At 51.2% G+C, this 25,153-nt stretch overlaps 3 protein-coding genes and 1 non-coding gene across 4 annotated transcripts; 3 read left to right on the forward strand and 1 right to left on the reverse strand.

Annotated features, from left to right (window-relative positions):
• Positions 1-102: 102 nt before the first annotated feature.
• LOC130376177 (CUB domain-containing protein 1-like) lies at positions 103-14,536 on the reverse strand. Its single transcript, XM_056583397.1, has 15 exons — positions 14,461-14,536; positions 11,030-11,245; positions 10,283-10,428; positions 10,027-10,234; positions 8,554-8,763; positions 7,538-7,888; positions 6,541-6,744; positions 5,737-6,093; positions 5,034-5,396; positions 3,677-3,874; positions 2,836-3,213; positions 2,073-2,263; positions 1,755-1,917; positions 1,167-1,248; positions 103-637 (listed from the first exon to the last, which is right to left on the reverse strand). The coding sequence occupies exons 1-15, from the start codon at positions 14,534-14,536 to the stop codon at positions 103-105; spliced, it is 3,678 nt and encodes a 1,225-aa protein (XP_056439372.1).
• Positions 14,119-18,994, forward strand: limd1b (LIM domains containing 1b). Its single transcript, XM_056582736.1, has 7 exons — positions 14,119-16,305; positions 16,654-16,752; positions 17,393-17,460; positions 17,779-17,841; positions 18,046-18,176; positions 18,589-18,640; positions 18,832-18,994. The coding sequence occupies exons 1-7, from the start codon at positions 16,278-16,280 to the stop codon at positions 18,913-18,915; spliced, it is 525 nt and encodes a 174-aa protein (XP_056438711.1). The 5' UTR covers positions 14,119-16,277; the 3' UTR covers positions 18,916-18,994.
• Positions 18,995-19,249: 255 nt separating this feature from the next.
• On the forward strand, positions 19,250-23,191 carry nrm (nurim). Its single transcript, XM_056582728.1, has 4 exons — positions 19,250-19,553; positions 20,131-20,324; positions 20,725-20,901; positions 21,716-23,191. The coding sequence occupies exons 1-4, from the start codon at positions 19,400-19,402 to the stop codon at positions 22,019-22,021; spliced, it is 831 nt and encodes a 276-aa protein (XP_056438703.1). The 5' UTR covers positions 19,250-19,399; the 3' UTR covers positions 22,022-23,191.
• trnak-cuu (transfer RNA lysine (anticodon CUU)) lies at positions 19,912-19,984 on the forward strand. The gene has a single exon. It is a non-coding gene; the product is annotated as a tRNA-Lys (tRNA).
• Positions 23,192-25,153: the final 1,962 nt, after the last annotated feature.

Genomic DNA, 25,153 nt, shown 5'->3' on the forward strand with positions numbered 1-25,153 from the left:
GTCGTTCCGTCGGGTCGGACGCCACGACGACGGTCCCCCGGGTCGGTTGCCGCGGCGACGGTCCATCCCTTGCGCGCCCCCCCCCCCCCCCCCCCCCCGCCGCTATAAGTCGTCGTCGTCCTGCTGGTCGGCCCCCGACAGCCGGATGGTGTTGAAGGTGCTGGTGCCCTTGAAGGTGTACAGTGCGTTGTCCACCATGCGCCGGTCCTGGTAGCCCAGGCTCTCCTCGCGTCCGATGGGGGTCCGGGGCCGCGGGGGCAGGAACGAGTCCGCCGGGTCCAGGAACGTCTGGTAGCGCTCGCTGCCGCTGCCGCCGCCGCCGCCGCCTGCGTCATACGCCCCCAGCTCGCCCTCGTCCTCGTCGTAGGTGGCGTCGGCGGGGCCCCCGTCTGGGGGGCCGGTGAAGGTGCGGTAGGAGTCCAACTGCATGCCGTTGTAGCGGTCGGGCATGGCCTCGGCATAGGTGGAGTCCCGTAGCAGATGGCCGTACACCATGTTTTCATCGATGGCGTCGTAGACGTGTGACGCGTTGTCCGACCGCACCTTGGCAAAGTGGGCGTCGCCCGGCCGGAACATGTTGCCCTTGCCGATGTAGATGGACGCCTCCCTGGCCTCCTTGTCGTTCTTCTTCTTCTTCCTGTTTGGGCGGCGGAAAGGGGAAAGGTCAGGGTCGAGACAGAGGTCAGAGGATTCGAAAAAAAAAAATAGACTCGATTGTACGGCAGAACATACCACGATTACAGTTACAGTTTACTATTACGGTTTCAGAATCCACCACCTGTTTAGACCCCTGAATCCTCTCACCCTTATGATAGGGCACCAATATCTTCCACGTTAAGGGTGAAAGTTCATGGGCAATAACGGGGGCCATAACTTTCACAATTTATATAATTTTTCGTAACGGTTATGGCGTGCATGACATCATGCCAAATGATATTGAGACACTGTGCCTCAATCCCGGAAACTAAAGGGTAAAATCTGAGAAGCAATTCTCCTTTTCTTTCTCCCCTCTCTCCCGACCCCACTCCCCCCTCTCGGCCTTCTCCCTGTCTCCCCCGGCCAAACCCCCAAAAAATAAAAAAAATAAAAATTAGTTTGGCCGGTGGTTGCAGCCGTACTAACAGCCGTCTGTATGTGGGTGTTGAACGGTGACGGGTCTTACTCACCTGACCAACAGGCCGACGGCAACAAACACCAACACCAGCAGGAGCACAGCACCCAGCACCCCCAGAATGATGCCCACCGGACCTGGGGGGGCGCAGGGAGACAACGTGGTCAGTAACCGCCTCAATCAAGTCACTTTCTCTCTGTCGCTTCATATGCTTTGTGTTTGTTCCCGAGTTGACTCAAGCTGTGCTGTGTGACTTCTGCACTGTTGACTATTGACTCCTTTAAAAGAAGATCTGAACTAGACGTTTTTCAGGCATTTAAGGGGTGATATTATGTCTCCAGTTGTGAGTGTGCTCATCCATTACAAGCCGTTTGAAAAAATGCCTTTTCCCTGTGCCTTAGTGACATCACAAGTGGGCGTGTCGAACCTAGATGTATGATTGATAGATTGGGTCTACCAGCCTGCCCAGTGGACTGTAGAAAATATTGCTGTCACCCATTTAAACGACGATAAAAACCATAACTGCAGCTACAACTCCAGCCACTAGAGGCCGCCCATGGGAGAGCGTACATAGTGCAGGTTTAAGTTCCACTGTTTCACGTGTCAGACGGACTGCCAGACGGCGGTGTAGCGTGCTACGTACTGTTAGTGGGCTGCAGGGTGACCTTCGACAGGGCGGAGAAGTGGTGTCTGTCCGGCACACAGTTGGACATGTTGAGGTAGAAGCTCTCCGACACCACCGTGTCCTCCAGGGCCTCATCCTCCCGCCTACTCAGCATCTCCTCCTTGGAGCCCATTTGCTGCACCTGTCAATCATCATCAGCATCAACTCGTGTTACTCGCTAGGAGGAGCCGGGGGTCGAACCGGCAACCTTCCGGTTACAAGTCAACCCGCTCCACCTCCTGAGCCACATGAGGCCACTGAGTTACCTTAACTGCTAGAGGACCCCGACCCTCTCACCTTGATGCTGGTGTGACGCTGGGCGCAGGTGGGCTGGGTGACGTTGGGGAACTGGACCAGGGCGAGGAACTGGGGCGGCACCTGGACCATCCAGGACACCGTAGACGAGGGCCTCATGCCCTCCGGCCAGTTGGGCGTGGCCAGCAGGGCGGGGTCGGGGAACTGGGGCCGCACAGTGTAGATGATGTGTTCTGGGAGGACGAGTGGCGAGAGTGTGAAGGCGCAGGAAGGTAAGGTGGTTCCTACTGCCCCCTGCTGGAGGCAGGTGTTACTGCGGGTGATAGCTTCCGCAGAAGGAGCACGACTCACTTGTACAGAGTTCACCCGGACTCTGCATAGCTTCCCCCTACACCACCACAACCCTCTTACACATATTGTATGTTGTACGTCCTGGCACTTAAACACATTATTACAGATTGTACTTAGCATTGTGTGGCGTCTTGTCCTAGCTATCTTTGTTGTTAACGGGGAATGGGTTAACCTAGTGATTGTTAGTGCTTGGCACTTGGTTCTATGAATATCCTTACTGTACTGACAAAGATACATTGTTGTTCCTCTTTCTTCTGATAAATGCACTTATTGTATGCATCTGCTAAATGCCCTTAATGTAAATGCAAATGTGACGTCTTTGGCAAATGAAATCGTCATGACGAGATTCTGTATAATATTAATAACAATAATAGTAATCTGAATGGTACTGATTCTGTGACTCTGATAACGACCCTAGCCTCTTCAAGAGGCCCCCTGAGCCCCCCCCAGCTACCTGAGATCTCGTTGGTGACGGAGACGTTGAGGACGGGCCCCGGGGCCCTGGTCACGCCCCGCGTCGCCACGGTGACCGAGACGTTGCCGTGCACCTGCATCCTCTCCAGCACCCCCTGCTGGCAGAAGGTCCCGATGGGCCGCCCGCCGTCGGAGACCCCCTCGACGAGGCTCAGCGCCCCCGCGCCGCCACACTCCTGGCCGGGCAGCGACTGGCGCAGGCCCCCCGGGGCCGGGGACCGCAGGTCCAGGGTGGCGTTGGCGGGGACCAGCAGGTGCCAGGTGAAGCTGCTGAGGGCCACGGGCAGACAGGCGTCCACCGGGGGCACCGTGAGCAGGGCCTCGGCCACGAGGCAGGGGCCCCTGCAGGACGAACCGTCTGGAGGGAGGGGGACACGGCAGAGAGACAGGTCAGTGCTGACAGAGAGACAGGTCAGTGCGGGCAGAGAAACAGAGACAGGTCAGTGCGGACAGAGAGACAGGTCAGTGCGGGCAGAGAGACAGGTCAGTGCTGCTCAAATCCATAGAGGGTTAGTAGTATACAGTTTTATTATTAATTATTATGTCCATATTGTACATGACTTTTTTTGTTAAGATAATTTTGTGTTTGAAATTGTAAATAATTATACTTGAAGAACATACATTTGTTTTGAGAATTTTGTTTTGAGAAGATAATACTTTTGTTTTGAGAATAATTATAATAAAATATACATTTAATTATTATTAATTAAATGTATATCCCCAAAACAAAATCGTGCTCCGTATTGGCCTCTACCCAAGTTCAGGAATCTGAATCGGTATCGGGAAGGAACATCCTTTCTGGGAACACCTCTGGACCTCACCGATGACCCTGCTGGCGGTGAGCCGCAGGTCCTCCTTGGGGCAGTCCAGGAAGGACAGCCGGCCCTGGGTCCCGGGGGCCACTCGGACCGCGTCCTGCACCACCGAGTCCAGGCTCAGCTCACAGTTGGGGTCCGAGCCCACCCTCTCTATCTGCAGGGTCAGGTCCGTCTGCTTGGTCAGGTCCACCGTGCACAACACTGTGTGTGAGGGGGGGGGGGAGAGATGTGATGAGGACCGCAGTGTGGAACATGTGGATGGTCTGAGCTCTCCTGAGCGGCATAGAATCACGTTGCGTCAGGTGACCACACAGATTAGCAGCTTAAGGCCGTGTTCACATCTAGCGTTTTTTGTAGCAGGGAAAAGTTGAGCCGACCGTTTTTTCAAAAAAAATAAAAGCTGGCAGCGTTTTTGTTCTTAAAAGCACTGAGAGCGTTTTTTCTATCGCATCGAACCCATTCTAGACCCGACGTTACTCGCCTACTACGTATCCAGGCTAGAGCCCATTAGACATGTCGTAGATCTCGACATGTTCCGTAATTAAAACTATTAAGCGCTCCACCGGCACTTTCCCGAGTGATTTGTCCGTCATTGTTTCTTGTTTTGACAGTTGAGAGTTGTGTCCATGTTCCGCTTGCGATTGGTCAGTTGCCAAAAAGACGCCTGACGTCGGCCGCTTTCTTCCTGAAAGAAAAAGCTGGGAGAGGAGTTTAAAAAAACGGCCGTGACTTTTTCCAGAAACGCTCTGCTCCATAGGGATATAATGTAAAACAAGCACTGGCAGATTTAAAAAAAAAAAACGCTAGATGTGAACGCGGCCTTAGTGTGGAGTCTTTGTGGTCGCACCTCAATTGAGGCAGCAAGGCGTGAATGGATGTCTGTTACATGATGAGGCATACTTAAAAATAGAGAGAGAGAGATGGAATGAAGGAGGGAGAGATGTAGAGAGAGAGATGGGGAGAGAGAGAGAGAGAGAGAGAGAGAGAGAGAGAGAGAGAGAGAGAGAGAGAGAGAGAGAGAGAGAGAGAGAGAGATGTGTAGAGAGAGAGATGTGTAGAGAGAGAGAGATGTAGAGAGAGAGAGATGTAGAGAGAGATGTAGAGAGAGAGAGAGAGAGAGATGTAGAGAGAGAGAGAGAGAGAGAGATGTAGAGAGAGAGAGAGAGAGATGTAGAGAGAGAGAGAGAGAGATGTAGAGAGAGAGATGTAGAGAGAGGGAGAGAGAGAGAGAGAGAGAGAGATGTAGAGAGAGAGAGAGAGAGATGTAGAGAGAGAGATGTAGAGAGAGGGAGAGAGAGAGAGAGAGAGAGATGTAGAGAGAGAGAGAGAGAGATGTATGGAGACAGAGTCTGGCGGTTACCCGGGTGACCGCTCCTCATCACCGACACGGTGAAGTCCAGCCTCAGCCCGTCCAGCGTCTGGTTGGGCCTGCAGTTGCTCAGCGACAGGTTGAAGTTCCCCTGCTTGTGCCGCGGCTGCGGGGCGTCCAGGCCCAGGGGGGTCACCTTCCCGCCGGGGCCCTGGTACCGCAGCCGGACCTGCCCGGCCAGGCACTCCTCCGGCAGGCGGTGGTCCGTGAAGACCACCGAGTAGTTGTGCATCCCGGGCACCCGGACGTCCCAGGTCATCTGCTCCTCGGTGGGGAACCACCCCGGGTAGTGGGCCGAGGAGAAGGAGGTGTTAGACACGCCCCGGGGGAGCTCTGCCGTCAGGATGGCCAGCGCTGGGGGGAGAGGGGGTCAGAGGTCAGACAGGGGGAGAGGGACATGCAGACAGAGGGGGAGGGAGTGGGTAGAAGGAGAGAGCGAGCGGGGAGAGAGAGCAGGAGACAGGGAGAGATGTAGAGAGAGAGACAGAGAGAGATAGACAGAGAGAGAGAGAGAGAGAGAGAGAGAGACAGAGACAGAGAGACAGAGAGACAGAGAGAACGAGAACACATTTGAGTTATGTCAAACAGGCCAGGCAGGTTTTCAAACGTCTTCTCCAAGATCAAAGCGAGATACGGGCGGTTCAGCAGCAGGGGGTTGAACCCCCGTCTGGCTAACGGCTCCCGGCTCTCTTACTGTCGGTCACCGGTCCCACGCTGAGCTCAAAGGGCCCGGGGTCGGGGGTCTGGCCACGGGGGACGCTCAGCATCATGCGGGCCTTGTAGCGGACCTGGATGGTGGTGAGGGGCCCGCCGCGGCAGTAGGTCCCGATCTGGACCACGCCGGTCCGCAGGTAGGCCAGCAGGACAAAGGTGTGGCCGTCCAGACAGGTGTCCCCCTGGGCGACCTGACGCAGCCCGGGCGCGGGGAACGCCATCAGGATGGTCTTGGTGGAGGGCACCTTCATGTCCCAGTTGAAGGTCCTGTTGAAGTCCGGGAACAGCGTGGACTGGACCCGGACCGGGTTCCCGAGGCAGGGCGTCTCGATGCAGTCTGGGGGGGATGGGAGAGGAAGAGGTGCATTGTGGGGGACGGCAGATGTTTTGTTTCTGGTTTCCTGACGTTTTAAGTCCTAGTAACTAATGTCGTCTGTTCTAAACACTGAAGAGCGTTCACAACGACACAGACAACACTCTGTATTGCCTTCAGAGAATCTGTAGCTTGTGAGTGAGATGGATGTCGCTTTTACTGCCTCACACAGATGGTGGCCTATACAGTATCTATTTTTACCGTGTCTTTTGAATCTATTGGCTTTCCCTTTTTTTATGTATAACGACTGCAAAGTATTACACCGTCTTTCTTTTGGACCCTGTCCTGGTCTTGGATTTCCCCTGTGGTACGCAATCTATTGTAATATTATTTATTTATTTTTCTTTTTTGGGGGAAATACAAATTTAATGGAAAAAACATCGGAAGGCGAATTGCGAAAAAAGTTCGTACCGATCTCCTGGATGATCTGCGCCTCGTACAGCTCCTGAGGGCCGGGGCAGCCGAACACCACCGAGAAGTTTCCAGCGTATCTCTGGTTAAGGTACGAGGGGTCACACTTGGGGCCCACGCACACCTCACAGTCGGGCTCCTCGCCCTCACGTTTCAGGATGATGTCTGTGTTGGGGTCAGGGGTCACCAGCGTGGTCCTGCTGGCTGGGAGGTGGTCAAGAGGAACAGAGCGTCAGGGAGATCTCTCTGGGGCAGATCCGTCAAGGCCGTTTGACACGAGAGACCGATCTGATCAAGAAACGTTTCACATTTCGTCTTGTTGGACTCAATGAACCAGGTCAGTTCAGACAGTGTTTCTGTCGTTTTGTGGTTTGACGACTTATTGTAGTACACCAGGTTGTAACAAGTGGTTTGTTTACAACACGTTTTCATTTGCATTCAAGCCTGTCTGCAGGTTTAAAAATGGAAGCCCTATAGCATCATGAGGCCAATGAGACTGCATTCGCTATCCATTACATCATCCAATCAGAAGTAGGGGTTACACTAAGATCGAGAGAGCCAATGTACTACCACAATGTTTGTTGTTCCATTCACATTCAGGGCATTCAGCAGACGCTTTTATCCAAAGCGACTGACAATAAGTACATTTGTAAGAACAAAGAGAAACAACAATATATCTCTGTTGGTACAGTAAGGTTATTCATAGAACCAAGTTTCAAGCAGTAACAATCACTAGGTTAACCCATTCCCCGTACACAACAGAGATAACTAGGTGAAGATGCTACACAATGCTAGGTACTATTTCTAAGTGTTTCTAAGTTTCTTAGTTCATAACCCACGTAAACCCACCCTGAATCGGTGTAGGGGACCACGGTGTATTTTACAGACAAAAGTGACACAAAGCCACACCAAGCCACCTGGGTCACACTAAACTATGCCCTCTGTTCTACCATCAACACCCCCAGGGGGCGGGATCCAGTCTGGGAACGTCACTCACGTCTGGGAGCGACCGAGGCCCGGAACGCCGCCTTGTCCGGCTCCGCCCCCCGGGGAACCTCCAGGGCCAGCGAAGTCTTTCCCAGGAACCTGAGCTGTGTCAGCGGGCCCCCGCTGCAGTACGTGGTCTCGGTCTCCCCTCCGCGGCCGCTCGTACGAACAGAGTACTTGTGTGCGCCTTGGCAGCCGTCCTCCGCCGTCGTCGTCTCCTTCAGTCCCGGCGCCGGGAAGTCCAGAGTGAGGACGCCTCTCCTGGCCAGGCTCACGTCCCAGGAGAAGGTCCTCCTGAAGTCCGACAGCAGGCCGGGCTGAAGTTCTCCGGAGGGCGGGGTGCAGGCAGTCTGGGTGCAGTCTGTCGACGGGGGCGGAAAGGACGATGATTAACGGTGTGGTGATGTTAACCAAACACGGGCAGGATCGCTATCGCATTGTTGCTAAGCAACGGCCAATCAGATTATGGAGGGGGGGGGGGGTTGACTGGTAACCGGAACGGTGCTGGTTCGATCCCCGGCTCCTCCTAGCTGCGAGTGTTCGAGGCGTCCCTGAGCGAGACGCCTCACCCTCACTGCCCCTGACCTAGACTGGGTACCCCCCCAGCCCATTCTGCCCGGCGATTTGAGTTCGCCCTGCACAAGGGTTCCGGAGAAGAGCGATACATTTCTTCCTGCTTCCGATAACGTTTTTTTTGCGGGAGCCAAATCGCCGAGCTGGCTTTTCCCCCCCTTGGCGCGCTATTGGCTGGTTTAACACAACGACGACAGGGAAGCGACGGCAAGCCGCCAATCGCGTACAGAGTCAGTTGAACTAGGCCCGTCGATCACGCCTCTTGTGCTGAAGAGAATGACAGCGGCTTCCCCCAGACCAAGCTCAATCGTAGATTGAGCTTGGTCTGGGGAAGCCGCCGTCATTATGGTCAGAAGGCTACTTCCTGGCCAGCTGGCCGTCGCCCCTACGCTAACGCTAACCGTTGTAATTCATCCTTTGCCCCTACATGTAAATGTAAATATGTCCCCTTGCCTATCATCCTCTGGAGGCGCACGTTGAAAACCTCCTGTGGCTCGGGGCAGCCGAACTCCAGCTCCGCCGCCTGTGCCTTGCTCAGCGACACGTCGGTAGGGCTGCACCTCGCCCCCTTGTCGGTGCACACCCCGCACTGCGGGCGGCCGGGCGCCCGGCGGATCACCATGGTGACGCCGGGGTCGAGGGTGACCGGGACGGTGGGGCCTTCTGTAAAAGGGGAGACGGAGGAGGGTCAGGGTGGCACTGGAGGTCGTCCTACAACACTCGGTCTTTGTTGTACCGGAACGATTGAGGGTTTAACGTTCAACAGTAGCGGGGTACCCCCAAGGAGTTTCCAAGTTTTTGTACCACCCTTAGTCCGATTAATCATCAAAGAGGAGGAGACAGGCACTTAATGTACATACTTATTGTGTGTTGTACTTCCTGGCACTTAATGTATGCACTCATTGTATGTTGTACTTCCTGGCACTTAATGTATGCACTCATTGTATGTTGTACTTCCTGGCACTTAATGTATGCGCTCATTGTATGTTGTACGTCCATGCACCAAAAAATGGTAATAAGTTGTGTAGCGTCTTATCCGAGCGGTCTTCGTTGTAAATGGGGAATGGGTTAACCTAGTTGTTGTTAGTGCTTGGCACTCGGTTCTATGAACATCATTTCTGTACCGACAGCGATATATTGTTGTCACTCCTTCTTCTGACAAATGAACCTATTGTAAGGCACTTTGGACAAAAACGGCCGTTAAACAACCTGAATGTAAATGCAAATGAGATATCAGGGAGATGTATGGCTTTCTGATACGGAAACTCCTACTAGTCAACGGCAAGGCTAGTTTCTATGCATCGCCACAGTTACGGTCTGAAAGGGATCCACAGGCCTCCATTATATCAGCCCCCACCCCCCCCCCCCCCCGAAGCCCTCTTGAGGTCAGCTAAACAAAACAAGACTACACACTACTCGAACAGAAGAAAGGCTAGTTTAAAGGGCCGCCATCATGCCACCAGGTGTGAGTGTGATTAGCCGTTACAAGCATTCACAAACCTGCCGTTTCCCGTGCCCTAGTGACACAAGTGGGCGCGTCCACCTTGATGAATCAGGGCTAGATAAGTAACGTTGGCTACAGTCCACTGGGTAGGCCGGTGTACTGATCTATCAAGCAGACATCTAGGATGACACGCCCACTAGTGATGTAACTCAGCTACAGGAAATGGCAGATTTTTGTTGGGGCATGACCACGTCGATGTACGCTGGATAGATCAGTCTACTAGCATGCCTGGTGGACTGTCGCAAACGACGCTGGATAGATAAGCCCCATCTAGGTGGACACGCCCCCACTAGTGATGTCACTAAGGCACATTTTCCAACGGCTTGTAACGGCTGATCACACTCACATACGGCGGTCTAAAAGGGGGCCCTTTAAGAACCTCTGTTCTGCGCTTTGATCGACAGGTCGAGGGGTTGACGTACTGAGCGGCTTGGCGGTCACCGAGAACACCGTGGGCGGGGCCTCCACCCCGGGTCCCAGGGCCAGCGTCAGGGCCCCGCCCCCCGGCAGCGTGAGGTCGGTGGTGCTGCCGCCGCGGCAGTACGTCCGGGTCGCGGCGCCGCCGTCGGGGGTCGTCCGGGTCAGGACGTAGGTGGAGCCGTCGGGGCAGGACGCCGCCGCCGCCGCCGCCGCCGGGTCCCCCGCCGCCGCCGCCGCCGCGTCCCCCGCCGCCGCCGCCTCCCTCAGCCCGTCCCCGATGAGGTTGAGCTCCGCCATGGTGTCCTCCGGGACCGCAAGCAGCCAGGTGAGGGTCCGGGGGAGGGTGGAGAGGAAGGAGGCCTGGGCCACCCCCTGGGCCGGGCTGCAGCGGTCCTTGGTGCATGCTGGGTAATAGAACACAAGGGTTAGGTTGAGAGGGGAGGGGCGCGGCTCTCGCTGTGGAGGGGGGGGCGAGGCCTCTTTAACAGATGTTGACTCAGTCATCACTAGGCTAATCTTCAATCTGCATTTTTCCTTTACATTTACATTTAGCAGACGCTTTTATCCAAAAAGAAGTACATTTGTCGGAAGAAAGAGTAGCAACAATTTGTCGCCGTCTGTACAGTGAGGAAGTTCATAGAACAAAGTGCCAAGCACTAACCATCCCCAGGTTAACCAATTCCCCGTACGTCCTGGCACTTTATGTAAGCACTTATTGTATGTTGAACGTCCTTGCACTTAAAAATATTGCTTAACATTGTGTAGCATCTTCTCCTAGCTATTTCTGTTGTATACCGGGAATGGGTTAACCCAGTGATTGGTAGTGCTTGGCACTTGTTTTTATGAACATCCTTACTGTACCGACGGAGATATATTGTCGTTTCTCTTTCTTCTGACAAATGTACTTGTTGTGAGTCGCTTTGGATAAAGCGTCTGCTACCCGCCCTGAACGTCAATGTAATGCCACGGTGAACCACCAGGGGCGCGGTGTGCTGGGGGACCCACCGATGGCGCGCTGGATCCGGGCCCGGTAGGACGCCCCCAGGGTCTCTGAGCAGGAGAAATGGAGGGTCACGTTGTCCCCGGGGGGCAGGGAAACCTCCGTGGAGTCGCACGCTGCAGGCGCCGTGGCGTTCCCCGTGCACAGCGTGCACGAGTCCCCCTGAGAGTGCACGGTGACCGTGGCTCCTGCGTCGGGGGTCACCGTCATCTGGAGAGACTCTGGAGGCAAAGGTATTGATGGAGTGAGGCTAGATAGGGCTATGCAGGGCCGTTGCACCAAATCCTGGGCCCTGTATACAAGAGGTACTGATGGCCCCCCCCCCGAATTCCCCCTACGCTGAATTGTTGACAGATTTTTATTTTTTTTTATTGCCATGGGCCCCCCCACGACTGCCTCACTTTCCCCCGCAGTCCGTCGGCCCTGGGGCTATGTAAGGGATAATGTATACACCGCTGGTCATCATCGGGAGACTAAGCCTCGACAGGGTGAACAAGACACCGACGCGAGGCGGAGGTGTCTTGCTTCGCCCTGAAAATAGTCTGCCAAAGACTTGATTTGGGGTTGATAAGTTACTGGACTACTTGCGGAGTGGTACCAAAGGCGTGGATCAGAGGCAAAAAATCCACTTCCCTTGAATAAATAGATTCCGTCTATTTATCTAGTGATAGATGGAAAGACAGACAGGCAGAACGATAGACAAACTTATGGATAGATTGTCATATATAGATATATTGATGGATACAATTTATTAATTTAATTGAAAAGAACAAGTGATAGATTGATAGAGTGATAAAGATAGATACACACATAATATATGTATATCTATCTGTTACAGTTCTAAGTTAGCGACCAAAGAAAAAGGCAGAACACTTCGCAAAATCTAGATCACCAAAAGTAATGGCAACATCAGTATTGTGGGTGCTACATGGTTTGTTAGGTACTCATGGCGTACTGGTAGCATTACTAGCAATCGTCTGTATTGCTGGCCCTGTTTGCTAATGAATAACGGCAAATCTCCAACGTGGGCTGTTCATGGTTACACTGATGTGAAAAATCTTGATAGGGCAACCAAACGCCACGACAAGTGTCAAGTTCACAAATAGGTGCTGCTATGCGACTTTCCTTGCTAGGCACCATGCCCGATTGCCTATAGATCAGGTTGTTTGAAATTATGTTCTTTTGCTAGTTTGTTACTCTGACCGTTCTGTTTGATATTGTGGAAAGGGTGAATGATTCAGAGCATGATGCATTTTAAATGGCATCACTTTAGGTCTTGAGTCTTTTCTTAAAACAATTGTAACTGAAAATAAACATAGCTAAATTACAACCAATAACTTCATTCATTGAGAGCAAAAATAGGCCCAGATTTTTTTATTTACTATTACAAATCAAGAGTAGGCCTGATTTGACTAATGGGCTTTGCATCCTTTCCTTCTGTCCTTGTAGTCCATTTCAAAGACATGCTGCCCACCAGCTTTCAAATTACAGTGATGCCACGGGTGGCTTTGTATCAAATGTATTCACATAACTATCCCTCCCTACTATTTTGTAGTTCACCAAAACACCCTGAAACAACTTGAGTCGCACATTCTTATGCCACCATACAATAACAGTGCAAGCAGGCCAATGGCAACCAAGCGCGCAGTCCTTCCTCCCTCACTTTAAAAACCACCAGCCGCCACTGACATATATAGATGGCTTGATATACAAATATGGACAGAGTGATAGATAGCTCGACAGATATACTACTGTGACAGAAGAACAGGCCGATAATCAGAAGCTAGTGTTGTCGGTGCGTGTCTTAACCCATCTGTGTGTCATAACTCTTACAGTTGCACAAACATAATCCCATCGTGGTACAGTAGAGCTAGAAAACCTTCATTGCGAAAAAAGTCATATTCCCGATGGCACTGATAGTCTGATTAAAAGGGTTTCTCTTAGTTGACAGAAAGTAGCACAGAGTATGAAATATTGAGTCACACTTAGACTTTCTGGTAGTGGGCTGGAGATTTTACATCTTAAAACATTAGTGATTTATGAAAGCAGTGCCTTGCACCCATCCCTCTGAAGCACTTTGAGTACGGAGTACATCCTGTAGTCAGAGCGTTTCAAGAGACTGTATCTGTCACCGTGGATGGAGCTAAAGACGTGGGGACAAAATCTGTTTAGATATTAGCTTTGTGTTAAATCCAAGGGGGGGGGGGGGGGTATCCTAGGCAACGAAAGGTTCCTTGTTCAGAGAACAAATAAGTAAGTTATTTTGTAGTAGTTGTGGCTGTACGGTCAGTGCCCTTCTATATTGATTCCCAAACCTGTGTGGGTATCAATACTGCATACATATATATAACCAAACCCCTCCTTGTGTACTATGGCTCTACAAAAGCACTCATGTAGTTATTGACCTCCTAGAATCTCGCTTTCGTTTGGACGCAATCGAGGGCGTGTCCCTCCTCTTGTCATTGGTGTTTGAGTTAACCATTTAAAAGTAGTCAGCCATTTTTTCTTTTGGTGAGGTCATATCTCAGATGAAAGTGTACTCCTATGAAAACGACATAGGGCCATACTGGATCCTAAATTACATAGAATCCAGTTCAAGGCTCTGTCTGTGTGTTAACAACACACATGAACTGTTGACAAGGCGGGTTTGGTAGGTTACAGCCTACATGTTGGGTGGTGTATAGCCTACATGTTGGTTGGTGTGTAACCTACCTGTCGGGTGGTGTACAGCCTACATGTTGGGTGGTGTGTGGCCTACATGTTGGGTGGTGCATAGCCTACATGTCAGGTGGTGTATAGCCTACATGTCGGGTGGTGTATAGCCTACATGTTTGGTGGTGTAGGGCGTGTTGTGATCGCACGCAAATCGGACGCTTCCCCAAACGTACAATGGCCAGGTTGTTTGAACCCACGACACAGAGACGTTATTTATGCTTTGTTTGTGTGTGTCACCGCTCTCCTTCACACACACACACACACACACACACACACACACACACACACACACACACACACACACACACACACACACACACACACACACACACACACACACACACACTCTCTCTGAATCATTAACGAGGCTGTAGGTTTGGTTGCTGAAAGTTCAACTGTCAGGTCAACAGTCATTAGTGAACCGATAACAGTGAAATTCGCATTAAGGGGTCAACTGTCTGAAACATGAGACACCCCTACCGCGTGGTCTGTAATGGGAGCATTCAAACCACAATAGTAAGGATCAGACCTGGGACCCATGCCTTGCGCACAGAGTGACGGATCCCGCACACACTCGTCAGCCCCCATCATCACTGTCATAATGCGTCGGGATTACCTCCTTCAACTCTCTACTACTCAGCTGACCTGCGAAAAGCACCCTGAGAAGACTTCTCCGTCATGTTTGTATATTGTAGCCTACCACGAAGCGGACCCGTCCTACCTGGCAAGTAGAGCATCGATAGCAGAACGCAGCCGAGGGTCACGGCGACGCGCCTCGTCCCGCCGCGGACATCCATGTCGGCTTCAGGAACCACAGGAATAAAAGTAAAGTCGAAAATTGACGAATACGTGTTCTTTACTCCTACGCGCTGATTCCGCGTTTTTCGATATCGCGTCTTCCCATTCAGGTTAAAACATCGCGACGGCGGGTGACAGGAGAGCGATTTCCTGATCGGAGCGCATAACCTGTCCGCCTCCAGGAGGGGCGTGGCCGCGCAGGTAGAGCTACCTGTCGCGACTCGACCGTGGAGGAGGCCTACAGCTGTAGTACTACCAGGACCCGGTCCGGACTCCCCGGTCTGATGGCCCCCCCTTCCGATTCGCGATGTGTCGCTCTATTAATACACATTCTAGCACGCCAGGAATGGCTGGCATCAAGTTATGCTTCCTAAAAAGTGACAAATGGTGCTTGGGGAAGGAGTCGGGAGACCAGCGCTCCGTGAAGCACTCTGCAGAGGGAGGGGTAGGCCTATGCTGTATGCAAATGGAGGACAGTTCAGTTGCAAATCACCCGTGGCTTGCAGTTGCAGCAAGATGCTTTATCCACAACAAATGAAGCGCAGACATTCGCCTCGTTCCCGTCAATGTTCGCTATACTTTGTACGAAATGGTGAGCGAAAACTGGACGAAAGTGGGGTAATTCGTGACGCACTTGATCCCGTATCGGGGACGAGGGAAGTGATGACACGTTATTAGGCAACGAATGCTTTTGTATTTTTGTTGGTTTTCAAACGTGTGTGCAAATATCTGGGAATCACTCTTGCCCGCACATGTCTGCAAGACGCATTCCTGAGCGCCACGCAGCGCCCCGGGGCGCGCGCACGCACATGCCCGTGTGTGCACGCGCGGTTGTTTACTGGTAGATCCACTCGGTGTTTTTCGACCAAACTCGTTTTTCCACCTCAGTATTAGATGTCCGGGCCAGGTGTGATCTCTCTATTGTGGTGCGAGACCCACTGCAAGGCTCGGGAGAGAGAGGGGACTTCCCCGTTGGAAACTTTGTTTCGTCCTCTCCTGACCGCTGAGTTTCGATTAGAGCGATGGGGAACTAACAGGAAAATTATACTGGAGCAGGTTGTTATAAAATCATGTGCAGGTCATATGCATGTCCACACGGGGGAAGCACAGAGCGAGAACTTGAAGAGTTTGGATTGGTTTGAGTCCATAAGCTTTTGTTAAATTGCCCTTACTTTATTGTTAAAGATGAACTTCTCTGAATCTCAAGTATTGAGATTCAGAGAAGCTGTCTATTTTGGAAGTTTTGACAACGGTCATTTCTATAGGCCAGCCGCTGCAAATTAGCATTGCAAAAATCAGTTTTCGCACTCAGACCATCTACGGTGTGCTATAATTCTGGACGAGGTCCAGCCCCACTGCGGCAGAGACCCGGCTCAGCTGTCGTCTGTTATAACCAGAAGCCAACTGCTCCCCGCCACCGACCCCTGCTCCCTCACAGCTGTCTGGGGCAGGCATTCAATGAGTCACCCAGAGAGACCCTCACACGTCCAAAGACACAGTTATACACCCAGAGAGACAGTCACCCACCCGCCTAGAGAGACAGTCAGACATCGAGGGAGACAGTCAGACACACAGAAAGACAGGCTGACGCCCAGAGAGGCAGTCAGACACCCGGAGAGACAGTCAGACAACCAGAGGCAGACACAGTCAACCAGAGAGAAAGTCACACACATACCGACAGGCTGACACCCAGAGAGACAGTCAGACATCCAGAGAGACAGAAACACGGGACCCCAGGATATGAACACCAACGCGGGGCTTTACATTGGTAAGTTGAGTTTCAAAATAAAACGTGTTTTTTTTTTACTTTTAAACTTCTTTAACCCTGCAATCCATGGTACTTATATTTGGTTTGAAGAGTTTCAAACTGAAACCTTAAGCTTATTCGGAAATGAGACATATAATTAAAAAATAAAATATCCATTGTCAACTCATTTGTTTATTGCATCTTCTTGAAGTCCATTTGATACACAGTTGGATTTGTGCTCGGCTTTGTAAAGATTGCTTGGCCGAGGGGGTTCACGCCATCGCCATGACGACCAAGGGGATGAGTCGGTGATAAGGCTTAATTACGTCGCTCTGTGATTATATCTGTTTGTTCCTACTGTGTACACAGGAAGCTGTGGGAGATGCCGGGAAGCAGTGCATGCTGGGAGCGCGTGCCAGGCCCTGGGAAAGCTGTTTCACAGCGCGTGTTTCACATGCACTGAATGTGGTGAGTCACGGAGAGAACGACGCGATGCTGAGGGAATGTTGTCAACCCTGTGGCATTATGGGAAACGTAGTGAATGAGAACATGCTATGCTGTGAATGAGTTTGTCCCACCCAATATTTTCGAGGATTCTGGAGTAGGGTTCTGTCCGGGAAAATATATGGCCTGTTAAGCCCTTTAAGACTGTACCTGTGAGTTATCTGTGATTTAGGGCTATACAAATACAATTGAACAGAATTTAAATAGAATTTTGCTTTAAAAAAATATCAAATATGTCTGTTCTCAACTAACCTAACGTTGGTGACTAAGAGGAAAAACACTTTTTGACACAACCTCTTTGTTGTGATGGCAAAGTTTATCAACGAGAGAAAGCTAGATGTGTGTATCCTTCAGTGTGTGAGTTACCGACATAGATCATAGGAAGGGGAGAGTTTTTACACTGGCCCGTAACATTTATTTTGGTACTGAGACTTCATTCACCCACAGGACGGTTGGTGCCATTCCCCCCCACACATAGATCCATCCACATACCCCACTTTGACAACTGCTAATGTAGTGAATATGTTAACCCCTGTGGCATTATGGGAAATGGGGTGAATATGCTCCATCTAGGACTGATGTTGTCTTTGTTTTGAGTATCTAGGCAGGGGATTGACCGGTGAGCCCTTTTACCTGGTGTCTGGGAGGATCTACTGTGACAAGGACTTCTTGGTAAGAGCTACACTACCAAGTGATGTACAACATACTATATAACCTTCATACATTCGTCTAACCATTGTGAACGTTTTGTTTTGAATGAACCCTATTTTACCATTTGGTGTAAGAAGTTAGAAGTTGGTTAGTAGAAGTTAGAAGCCATTAAAAAAAAAAAAAAAAAAACATTTGTGACATCACAAGTGTTCATCCAGATTGGCTGGAATTGCCCACTTGTGATGTCACTAGGTGTGTTCACACCTGCCGGAGCTATAGTGGCCCTTTAGCCAGCGGTCACCATGCCAACGGGCGGGGTCTGTCTGCTCTGATCCCCAGCGCTCCGTTGTTCAGCCGACGCCCGAGGTCTGCGGGGGGTGTGGCCTCTCCATCCCCGATACGGTGAGTAGTGTGTGTGTGTGTGTGTGTTAGTGTGTCCGCCTGTCTGTGTGTGTGTGTTTTTGTGCGTGTTCGTTCCTGTCATGCGTCCCACCCACTACCCTGGTGTTGTGGCTGTAGGGGGCGCTTGGGTCTGCGGCTGCGTCCATGTTGGTCGTCCCGGTAACAGCCCCCCCCCCCCCCCCCCCCCCCCCCGCACCGTTCCAGGTCCTTCAGGCGAGGGGCCGGTCCTACCACCCCTCCTGCTTCCGCTGTCCCACCTGCCGACGGGCCCTGGAGGGCCTCCCGTTCACCATGGGCCCCGACGGCCAGCCCTACTGCCTCAGGGACTACCACAGGTAGGGGGGCCCTCACGGCTCTGTCACCGTGGCAACCTGCTGTCTACAGTAGTCCCGTGATACCCTGTTACCGTGACAATCTGCTGTCCAACAGGCGTCTGGGATACTCTGTTACCATGGCAACCTGCCGTCATGGTAACAGTGTATTGGATACATGGTTACCATGACAACCTGCTGTATACAGTAGTCCTATGGTACTCTGTTACCGTGTCAACCTACTGTCTATACAGGCGTCTAGGATACATTGTTACCATGACAACCTACTGTCTACGATACTATGATAAAGATGACGATGATGATGGTTAGAAGTAGCAGCAGACGCATGAAGATTTGATTAGAGCAGATTAACAAAATGGACATTATTAATGATTTGAACCATGCTGTTCGTTTCTTGACAAACCTCCGGCCTCAGGCGCTGGGCTGCCCGGTGTGCCGCCTGCCTGGAGCCCATCTGCCCCCTACAGGTGAGAGGGGGGAACTGTCTGCAGGATTAAAAAAACGAGGGATATTCCTTATCAGAACATTGTTCTGAATATTTATGCTAATCTGAAAGACGTGTCCATCCAGCAGGGTCCTGATGATAGGTAATTTATAAATAAAATGTATTATTATATTTTTAAATAAATAATAAATAATGTCTGTTTGTTTTTCCAAGGGGTCCAAAGAAACGACTAGAATAGTAATATCGGACCGAAGTTACCATGTGGAGTGCTACGACCGCCAAGTAAATCAAGTTTGACAAGATCTGTTAGGCATTTATTTGTTATTTGTTGAATTATTAATTATTCATCTATATTATTTATTCATAATTAATTAATATATATATATAATAAATATTTTTACAAGACATTAATATATATAAATTGTATGTATATGAATGCATTTATTAATTAATATATCGCTTGTCGGGGATTGATTCTCTCTCTCTCTCTCTCTCTCTCTCTCTCTCTCTCTCTCTCTCTCTCTCTCTCTCTCTCTCTCTCTCTCTCTCTCTCTCTCTCTCTCTCAGATAATTTTCTATCTTTAGAGATAGAGATACATTATATAAATACAATCACACACGCACACACGTCCTGAGAAACCGAACTGGAGGAAACTTTGGCAGCGACACCAAGTGTTTAATTTGAGTCCCGCACCGCAAACATCTCCCGGAAGAAACTTTTTTGGACGGTCTGGCAGGGCTGCCAAGTGAACTTTAGGGTTTAACTTTAAAGGGTTGTAAAATGTCTCCGTCCGTGACCGCGCGTGGCTCGGCCCTGTGCGTCCTCGCGCTCCTCAACTTCGCCTTCGTCTTCATCACGGGAGCAGACTTCGTGCGTTTTATCTCATTTCGGGCGATTTACCAGAACATCACCGGAGATAGCCCCATCTGCCAAGGTAACCCGACACCCTCCCGGTGGCTTATCTTCCGCGTCTTTGATACAGAGATACAGAACAGTGGACAAGTGGTCGTTGAGATTAGAGATTGATGTTAGGAGTCATATTGGGGGATGTTAACTTTACTCTGAGTTAATTTACAGTGCTCAATGCATATGTGGAACCAGGAGGGTGCATAAAACATGTGTTGATTAACCGGGGTTGGGTGATGCGATGCCTTGGAGCATTGGAATGAATGAATGAATGAATGAATGAAAATAGAATGAAAGTTAATCACAAGCATTAACTAATTATCACAAAACAGCTAGTCGAAGTTGGGCAATTTTTTAAATGGTACAGCGCGTGGATGCTCCCAGCGGCCCGGCTAGCTCAGTCGGTAGAGCATGAGACTCTTAATCTCAGGGTCGTGGGTTCGAGCCCCACGTTGGGCGCAAATCTTTTTATTACTAAGAGGAGGAGTTGCTGGGAAACTTAGGTGGGCTACACGGATGCCTCGCTATTTTGTCAGGATTATGTACACAGCCAGTTAACGTACTAACATAATAATCATTATGTTCGTTGTCCGTCGTCCCTGGAGACAAGGTAGCCTGGACGGAGGCTCTGAGCGACGGAGCGGTGCTCGGGGCACTGGCGCTTGACGCGGGGCTGCTGGCGCTCTTCGTCGCCCAGCACAGCCTGCTGGCCTGGGCCCCGGTGAAACAGGTCTACCAGGCAGGCCTGGGGGTGCTGAGTCGGGCTGCCTACTGCTGCTCCACCGCTGTCGCGCTGCAGGTAACGTGATGTTTCCCAACCTGCGACTCGAGAGACTGTTTTGGGCCGCCTGTTGGTCTCGGCGGATATTGCGGATTTATGAGCCTTAATGGTGCTTTTCTTGTCGAAGAAACTGTATACTGTACTGTATTTTGGCAGGTCTCTTAAAGGTTCGGATACAAACAGACTGGATTGGTGCCGATGAACGAATTACCTTGTTGGCTATTATTTCCAAAGTTATCATTATTTATTCACTTCTAGAGATATTTTGATGTATTTTAAATGAAGTAATATTTTAAAACACGTATTTATTTATAATATGTGTATAAATAAATAATAGGCTAGTATAAATAATTTGTGTTCTTACTTGGAAACCCAAACTAATCAAGTCTCTTTTTATCCCCGCCCTCTTAACGGTTAGATCCTGATGAAGTTCTGGCAGCCGGTGCACAGCGCCCCCTGTCTGTGGTCTGTGCGCCACGCACCCTGGAATGTGTGGTTTCCTGTGCTCTGCTTCGCGCTTCACTTCCTCTGTTGGGCTATCATGTGTAGCATCCTGCTCATCTTCGACTACCCAGAGCTTCTGGGCCTCAAGCAGGTAGCCTGACGCTCAGAACCACACCAAACCACATGACTCATGCATGTAAACACAGCTATATTCTCATTTACATTTAGGGCATTTAGCTGACGCTTTTATAAAAAGTGACTTACGATAAGTAGATTTGTCAGAAGAAGAGAAACAACAATGTATCACAGTTGGTACAGTACGAAGGTTCATATAACCAAGTGCCCAGCGCTAACAATCGCCAGGTCAACCCATTCCCCGTACAACAAAGATTGCTAGGATAAGATGCAACACAATGCTAAGTTCTTTTCTTTTAATTTTTTAAATACAGTTTTAAGGTTAACTGATACATCATTTTCTAGTGTTGGCTATCAATTAAACAGTTGTTTCTTTGCTTTTTAAGTGAACTGATATAAGCCACTTGTTTAGCAACAGTCGTCGATCATGAGCTATTTCTTTCACTCTCGACTGACGCCCTTCTAAAGTAAACATCAGCTCACCTGGACTCCGTCCAGAACTACTGTTGTAAAATACTACTCAACGTTTACACTGGGGGGAACCGCAGAGGTTAAGAAAACAGTTGGTGAAGATAAGATAAAGGTTCCAGCCATTGTTTGTATCGTAGACCTGCTTCGATTTAGATCTCGACTCTTATATTGGCTAATAGAGACCTTAGAACCTTACATTAATCTAGCTGTCTGTCTGTCTGTCTGTCTGTCTGTCTGTCTGTGTGTGTGACTCTCTCTCTCTCTCTCTCTCTCTCTCTCTCTCTCTCTCTCGCTCTCTCTCGCTCTCGCTCTCGCTCTCGCTCTCTCTCTCTCCTCTCTCTCCCCCCCTCCCTCTCCAGGTGTACTATGACCTGCTCGGTCTCGGGGACCCCATGTCCCACAAGTCGCCCCGTGCCCAGAGGCTCTTCTCCCACCTCCGTCACCCTGTGTGTCTGGAGCTGGGGGTGGTGCTGTGGCTCCTCCCGGCTCTCCCCCTCGACCGGCTCCTCCTGGCAGGGAGTCTGACGGCCTACCTCGCCCTGGCGCACTCCCTCGACAAGCAGGACCTGGCCTACCTCGCCGCGCAATTCAACAAGAAGCTGCAAGTCTTCGCCTCGCCACCAGGTGGCGACACTGAGGACGGGGGCGACCGCAAGGCCGAATGAATGGATGAATAAAAGGTTTTGGGCAGTTGAGGGTCGAGGTGATTTCCACAAAAAAACGTAAAACGTTTTATTTGTACCGTAAATCAAGGATGAACTGTTATACCACTGATCCTCTCAGATGCTGTTAAAATTATTGGATGACGGGCGGCTATGGTCAAGGAGCCAACATTTCTCTATAGGAAGAAGCCATAATTTATGAGCAGGTCTGTTAATAGGCTATAGATCTGACAATGGCCAATTTGGAAGTTGCCATATGAAATGCAAAATACTCTTCGAGCTAAATGTCAACGTCGATGTTACTAGATCTTATATTTTTACGAAAAAGTATTTTTTAAAGGCCAATAATGGATCACTCACATCTATATATTTTGTATCTACACTGTATTTTGTAAACACTTTTTCAACTCGTTACCACTTAATGAATATGCAGATGTACTAGGCCTATCTTCTGCTTTAATCGATCAATAAGAAGTTGTTTCTTTGCTTTTTTAAAGTCCATTGATGTCTTGTCGTAATCCTATTAAATCATCCTGAGCTATCTCCATGACACTTGTCAGTCTAAACTCAAACTAGTGAACTCAAAAGCGCTCTCCAGTGTCAACACGGTTAAGCGTCAGCTCCGTGAGTGTTTAAGCCGCTTGGCATGCATCCTGAACTTTAAATCCCCAGTGAAAGACAGCTACCCCTCTATAGGCTGACTGGGGTAAGCCTCGGACGCAGACCTCCCCCTTCTACCTGCCCTCCACCTCCTCCCCACCCCACACTAATTGGTTCCCCCTGGAGGAGGAGGAGGAGGAGGGGCGGCGTCAGACGGCCAGTCTTGCGGGCTTTAAGCGTCTCTGCTGGGGTCCCACAATCTGGCGTGTGCCACTAAACTCCTCCAACGGCGCTTTAATGGCATTATCAGATTACCATCCAACAGCCACGACCGCAGAGAACCGTCTTTCTACTCATGTGCGGTGGATTTTATTTAGGTTGTAAAATAAAAGCTTTTGAACAGTCCCTGGAGTTCGTCAATTTTTGTATTGTTATTTTTTAAGACGATTTTCTGTACAATTTGAGCATTTCGGAGCATCACGCACAGAGGCACGGAGGAGCGGATCTGCTCCTTGTTGAAGGAGCGATGCTGGTTTTGAAGTCCACGCCGGTTCAGAAAAATCCCGACCACTAAAGAACCGCGGTGAGTTCAGTTCCTGAACACAAATCCATTTTATTGTGAAACGAATGCATCAATACTTCAATAGTTATAACGGATTCGTTCGCTTCCATGGTTCCAAATAGCAAAGGCCAAGGAGTTGTGATTTGTATCAGAACAAAATATCCACCTATACCCTTGACTCTTTATACCTGATGGTACAGTGATTGTAATTCAGCCCTGCTCTGATGTCGAGCGATTCAATGTGTTCTTCTTAATTAGTTGAGAAAAGTACTGAACAAGTATTGCGTTAGACAGGCAAGGGCTTGAGTCTGAACACTGAGCAACAACAGGACTGTAAACTTTATCCTGGATGGAGTGTTACCGTTATGAGCTGCGCTGAGAGAGTCGTCAGACAGGTTGGTTTTACCAGGCTGATGATGTGTTGTTGCTGCTATGATTATAAAACATGATAATCCTTCCCCAGCGTGGCTCCAGGGGATTAGAGCATGAATCTTACTTTATTAATGTGGGTGAGAGCATGTTGACTTTAAAAGTAGCAGATACTTATTTTGGATTATAACTGAGGGGGTTTCTTGCAGCTCCGTGGAGGAGGAGGAGGAGGAGGAGCAGGAGGAGTTGGAGGAAGAGGAGGAGGCAGCGTCTTCATCATGTCCGTATCCTCGCTGCCCGAGTGGAAGCAGCTGCTGCTGGAGAGGAAGAGGAGGGAGGAGGAGGAGCGGGAGCGCCGGGAGAAGGAGGAGGAGGAGAAGCTGGCCAGCATGCCGGCCTGGAAGAGGAGCATCCTCCAGAGGAGGCGGGCCAAGCAGGAGGAGAAGGGCGGCGACGGGGAGGTGCTGAGTGACAGCGAGAGCTCCGCGGGGGTCCCGCCGGGGAGTGAGCGCTCGCTCAGCCCTGACCCCGCCCCCCAGCGGCCAGACCCCGCCCCCCAGCGGGCCGACAAGCTCCTCCACGACCGCGTCTCCATGGAGACCATCGTCCCGGTGCACGAGAACCCGTTTGTCCGCACGCAGAGCGGGGGGTGGCGGGGGGGGAGGGAGGGGGAGGCGGCGGCAGCGGGGGGGGAGGGGGAGAGGGAGAAGCCCGGGGTCAGAGGTCAGGAAGGGCCGGCAGGGAGAGGAGGAGGAGGAGGAGAAAAGGAACGCAACTCTGAGAGGCATGAAGGAAGGGGAGGAAAGGAGCGAGAGAGGGAGGAAACGAACGAGGAAGGAGGAGGAGGGGGAAGAGAGAGGAGCAGGGGGGACGGAGGAGGCCCGGTGAAGGAGAAGGAGAGGCAGGTGGAGAGGTGCAGGACGGGGAGGGAGGAGAAGGAGCAGACGAGAGGGAGGAGAGAGGAGGAGAGGGAGAGGAGGGAGCAGGAGGCGGCGGCCCCCTGGGCGCCGAGCCTCCGGACCTTCCGGGCGGAGAACATCATCATCATCGAGCAGGAGAACCAGAACGCCTTCCAGAGCCGAGCCAGGTGGAGGGAGTGGGAGTGGGAGGGGGAGGGGCCGGAGGAGCAGGAGAGACGAGGAGGAGGTGGAGGAGGAGGAGGAGGAGGAGGAGTGAGGATGGACCTCAGGGAGCTCTTGGCCGGAGGCGGGAGCGTGACGGAGATCCGAGCCTCCGAGGTCCTGATCATCAAACCCTCGTCCAGCCCGGAGCGGAGCCTCCACCTCGCCTCCACCCTCGGAGCGAAGGGGGGGGAGGACGGGGAGAGGAAGAGGAGGGACGGGAGGGAGGTGAGACGGGGCGGCGGCCGACGAGGAGGAAGAGACCGCAGGAGGGACCAGGGCCGAGAGGCCGGGCGGGAGGAGGGAGCGCCGCTGCGTCTGGACGCTGCGTCGGGGGAGCGCGGGCACCGGGTCAGCCAGCTGCTGAGCCGCTTCGGCGAGCACCACCACCCCCCCAGCCGCTCCAAGAGCTCCGAGAGCTTCGTGAGGATCCTCCAGAGCAAGGAGGCGTCCGACGGCAACAGCGAGGACGAGGAGGAGGAG

The sequence above is a fragment of the Gadus chalcogrammus genome, chromosome 22 (assembly GCF_026213295.1).
Source record: "Gadus chalcogrammus isolate NIFS_2021 chromosome 22, NIFS_Gcha_1.0, whole genome shotgun sequence".
NCBI classification, from domain to species: Eukaryota; Metazoa; Chordata; class Actinopteri; order Gadiformes; family Gadidae; genus Gadus; species Gadus chalcogrammus.

What these genes read in the sequence shown, in the direction of transcription:
- limd1b (XM_056582736.1), top strand. Translation starts at nt 16,278, where the DNA reads ATGAACACCAACGCGGGGCTTTACATTG. An exon ending in GCCTCTCCATCCCCGATACG is followed by an intron (nt 17,842 to 18,045) that starts GTGAGTAGTGTG and finishes GCACCGTTCCAG; the next exon opens with GTCCTTCAGGCGAGGGGCCG. An exon ending in TGCCTCAGGGACTACCACAG is followed by an intron (nt 18,177 to 18,588) that starts GTAGGGGGGCCC and finishes CTCCGGCCTCAG; the next exon opens with GCGCTGGGCTGCCCGGTGTG.
- nrm (XM_056582728.1), top strand. Translation starts at nt 19,400, where the DNA reads ATGTCTCCGTCCGTGACCGCGCGTGGCTCGGCCCTGTGCGTCCTCGCG. An exon ending in CCACCGCTGTCGCGCTGCAG is followed by an intron (nt 20,325 to 20,724) that starts GTAACGTGATGT and finishes CTTAACGGTTAG; the next exon opens with ATCCTGATGAAGTTCTGGCA. An exon ending in AGCTTCTGGGCCTCAAGCAG is followed by an intron (nt 20,902 to 21,715) that starts GTAGCCTGACGC and finishes CTCCCTCTCCAG; the next exon opens with GTGTACTATGACCTGCTCGG.
- LOC130376177 (XM_056583397.1), bottom strand. Translation starts at nt 14,536, where the DNA reads ATGGATGTCCGCGGCGGGACGAGGCGCGTCGCCGTGACCCTCGGCTGC. An exon ending in CCGGATCCAGCGCGCCATCG is followed by an intron (nt 10,429 to 11,029) that starts GTGGGTCCCCCA and finishes TCTATTACCCAG; the next exon opens with CATGCACCAAGGACCGCTGC. An exon ending in CACCGCCAGCAGGGTCATCG is followed by an intron (nt 3,214 to 3,676) that starts GTGAGGTCCAGA and finishes CCCTCCCTCCAG; the next exon opens with ACGGTTCGTCCTGCAGGGGC.